Raw genomic sequence first — 4,133 nt, 5'->3', positions numbered from 1 at the left:
GGTGATTCCAGTTTGATATTTGGGGGGGGGGTTAAGCTGGTGCCGGGAGTCCGCAAGCCACCCACTATGACAGGATTGGGGTGATTCCAGTATGATATTTGGGGGGGAAGGGTTTGGTCGGTCCAGGGAGTCTGCGAGGTGCCCACCATGACATGATTGGGGTGATTCCAGTTGGATATTTGGGGGGGGGGTTTAGTCGGTCCCGGGAGTCCGCGAGGTGCCCACCATGACAGGATTGGGGTGATTCCAGTTTAGCCGGTCCCGGGCAATGGTTTCAAGGCGTGAGGAATGGGGAGCGCCCGGACACTGTGGGGGAAGTGTTCCGGGGGGAGACACTGCAGGACCTTTTGCATAGCCATCAGGTACAAGGTGGCGGGCGTGTCGCCCACCAGGTAGCGGAACTTATCCTCCCCCAGCAGAGGAGTCCAGAATTGGGGGTTCTCTTTCAGGATCTTCCTCATCTTGAAGTGGGGGGAGGGGGAGAAGAGCAGCAGGTAGTAGAGGCAGAGTTTCTTGGAGTCCACGTTGACCTTGGAGCTCCAGAGTTGTTCCAGGATGATGTCCAGGGGGGTCTCCCCTTTGCGGTCCAGGAGTCGGGGGGACGCCCCGTTGCCCAGGAGGATGAGGACGGTCTCGGCGCTCAGCAGGTCGCAGGCCAGGTGTAGGGGGGTCTTCCCGTCGGACAGGTGGAAGCAGTTGGCCCGGTTGATGTAGGAGTTGAGGTTGGGCAGTTTGTGGGAGATGTCGATGATCATGACCAGGATGTCCCGGCGGTCGTAGGTGACGGCCAGAGCCAGGTGGGGGGCGGCGGGGGGGCAGCAGCAGAATTTGATCCCGGGCACTTTCAGGGCGTCCTCGGGGAAGTGGGAGAGAAGGTAGTGGGCGTAGCGCTGGTGGTTATGCACCACGGCGTACATCAGCGCGTCGGAGGGGGAATAACATCTCAGGGAGGCGTCTTCTTCCCAATGGAAATACTCCATGGTCCTCATCTCCTCCAACTTCCACACCGGTTCCTGGTCCCTCACCGCCTGGTAGAACATGTAGGAATACGATTTGCATTGCTCGTCCTGCACGCTCACCTGGTTGCTGCACATCGCGCCTCGCCCCCACCCCCGATCAGCCCGCAACAAAGGCAGAGATCCTCCCAGGGAACCTCCAGGCCCAATCTTCAGTCCTCCATGCAGTCTCTGATGGGAGAAGGAGGCTGCGGAGGCTTGCGGCACCCTTCATGCAGGTTCATGGCGCAGCACGAGCCGCCTGCAGAGGAGACCCCGGCATGCGACTTCCTTGGAGCAGAATCATCTGACGGCCTCCCCCTCCCCCCCCCCTCTTCCTAACCTCTGACAAGAGGAAAGCCTCCCCCCCCTCCCCCCTTCTGATCAATCCTCCCAGCTGCTTGCTGCAGTCCTCCCAGCCTGCTCCTCCACATGCACCCCTCCCCCCCACACACAGCGCACCACCCCCCCCACACACAGAGCACACATGCACCCCCCTCCCCCCCACACACACAGCACACTTCACCCCCCCACACACAGAGCACCCCCCCACACACAGAGCACCCCCCCCACACACAGAGCACCCCCCCCCCCACACACAGAGCACCCCCCCCCCCACACACAGCACACTTCACCCCCCCACACACAGAGCACCCCCCCCACACAGAGCACACATGCACCCCCCTCCCCCCCACACACACAGCACACTTCACCCCCCCCACACACAGAGCACCCCCCCCCCCACACACACAGCACACATGCACCCCCCCCCCCACACACACAGCACACATGCACCCCCCCCCCACACACACACACAGCACACTTCACCCCCCCACACACAGAGCACCCCCCCCCCACACACACAGCACACATGCACCCCACCCCCCACACATGCACCCCCTCCCCCACACACACAGCACACATGCACCACCCCCCCCCCACACACAGCACACATGCACCCCCTCCCCCCACACACACAGCACACATGCACCCCCTCCCCCCACACACACAGCACACATGCACCCCCCCTCCCCCCCACACACACAGCACACTTCACCCCCCCACACACAGAGCACCCCCCCCCCACACACACAGCACACATGCACCCCCCCACACACACAGCACACATGCACCCCCCCCCACACATGCACCCCCTCCCCCACACACACAGCACACATGCACCCCCCCCCACACATGCACCCCCTCCCCCACACACACAGCACACATGCACCCCCCCCCCCACACACAGCACACATGCACCCCCTCACCCCACACACACAGCACACATGCACCCCCCCACACACACAGCACACATGCACCCCCTCCCCCCCACACACACAGCACACATGCACCCCCCCTCCCCCCCACACACACAGCGCACATGCACCCCCCTCACACACACAGCACACATGCACCCCCCTCACACACACAGCACACATGCACCCCCCTCCCCCCACACACACACAGCGCACATGCACCCCCCTCACACACACAGCGCACATGCACCCCCCTCACACACACAGCACACATGCACCCCCCCTCCCCCCCACACACACAGCGCACATGCACCCCCCTCACACACACAGCGCACATGCACCCCCCCCCTCCCCACACACACAGCGCACATGCACCCCCCCCCTCCCCACACACACACAGTGCACATGCAGAATTTTCTCTGCTTTTACCGGTGGAAGGGGCATCCAATGAATGGAATCTTAACTGGTTAGTGAAGAACACTCAACCGACACACACCATACACCATGCAATCTCACCGTACAATATCTATACAATCTCACCATACAATCTCACCGTAAATCTCTCTACAATCTCACCATACAATTTCTGTACAATCTCACTGTACAATCTAACCGTACAATCTCCATACAATCTCACCGTACAATCTCTCTACAATCTCACTGTACAATCTAACTGTACAATCTCTGTACAATCTCACTGTACAATCTCTGTACAATCTCACTGTACAATCTCCATACAATCTCACCGTACAATCTCTCTACAATCTCACTGTACAATCTAACTGTACAATCTCTGTACAATCTCACTGTACAATCTCTGTACAATCTCACTGTACAATCTCACTGTACAATCTCTCTACAATCTCACCGTACAATCTGACCGTACAATCTCTCTACAATCTCACCGTACAATCTGACCGTACAATCTCTGTACAATCTGACCATGCAATCCCCTCTACATTTACTATAAGAAGTAATATCGGGTGGCAGGGACGTTACACACACATGATTATAAAGAACGACTTTATTACCGGGATTACCTTCAATACCAGGAACCCCCCTCCCCCTTCCTGCTCCCCCTCCCCCAAATACCCCCTCCCCTCAATACCGAGCACTCCCCTCCCCCTTCCTGACCCCCCTCCCCTCAATACCGGGCACTCCTCCTTCCCAACCGGACCAATTCTTAGCTTTCAGTGCTGTCACACTTTGAATGACAATTACTCACACATTGTACACATATGACATTTTCCTCCTTTTTTCACACAGAGCTTTCTATTGGTGGGATTTCTTCCTCTCTGAGGTTTCTATTGGTGGGATTTCTTCCTCTCCGAGGTTTCCATTGGTGGGATTTATTCCTCTCCGAGGTTTCCATTGGTGGGATTTATTCCTCTCCGAGGTTTCCATTGGTGGGATTTATTCCCCTCCGAGGTTTCCATTGGTGGGATTTATTCCCCTCCGAGGTTTCCATTGGTGGGATTTATTCCTTTCCGAGGTTTCTATTGGTGGGATTTATTCCTCTCCGAGGTTTCTATTGGTGGGATTTATTCCCCTCCGAGGTTTCCATTGGTGGGATTTATTCCTTTCCGAGGTTTCTATTGGTGGGATTTATTCCTCTCCGAGGTTTCCATTGGTGGGATTTATTCCTTTCCGAGGTTTCCATTGGTGGGATTTATTCCCCTCCGAGGTTTCCATTGGTGGGATTTATTCCCCTCCGAGGTTTCCATTGGTGGGATTTATTCCTCTCTGAGGTTTCTATTGGTGGGATTTATTCCTCTCCGAGGTTTCCATTGGTGGGATTTATTCCTCTCCGAGGTTTCCATTGGTGGGATTTATTCCCCTCCGAGGTTTCCATTGGTGGGATTTATTCCCCTCCGAGGTTTCC

The 4,133-nt window shown here is 56.8% G+C and overlaps 1 protein-coding gene across 1 annotated transcript; it reads right to left on the bottom strand.

Annotated features, from left to right (window-relative positions):
- Positions 1–251: 251 nt before the first annotated feature.
- LOC309543759 (ankyrin repeat domain-containing protein 9-like) lies at positions 252–1,255 on the bottom strand (the record flags this gene model as incomplete). Its single annotated transcript, XM_082276199.1, has 1 exon — positions 252–1,255. Exon 1 carries the CDS (start codon positions 1,092–1,094, stop codon positions 252–254), a length of 843 nt encoding a protein of 280 aa, XP_082132325.1. The 5' UTR covers positions 1,095–1,255.
- Between the last annotated feature and the right edge of the window lie 2,878 nt (positions 1,256–4,133).

Source organism: Pelophylax lessonae, assembly GCF_965119305.1.
Source record: "Pelophylax lessonae genome assembly, contig: HAP1_SCAFFOLD_343, whole genome shotgun sequence".
NCBI lineage: Eukaryota > Metazoa > Chordata > Amphibia > Anura > Ranidae > Pelophylax > Pelophylax lessonae.
This window is presented reverse-complemented; position numbering and strand designations above follow the sequence as displayed.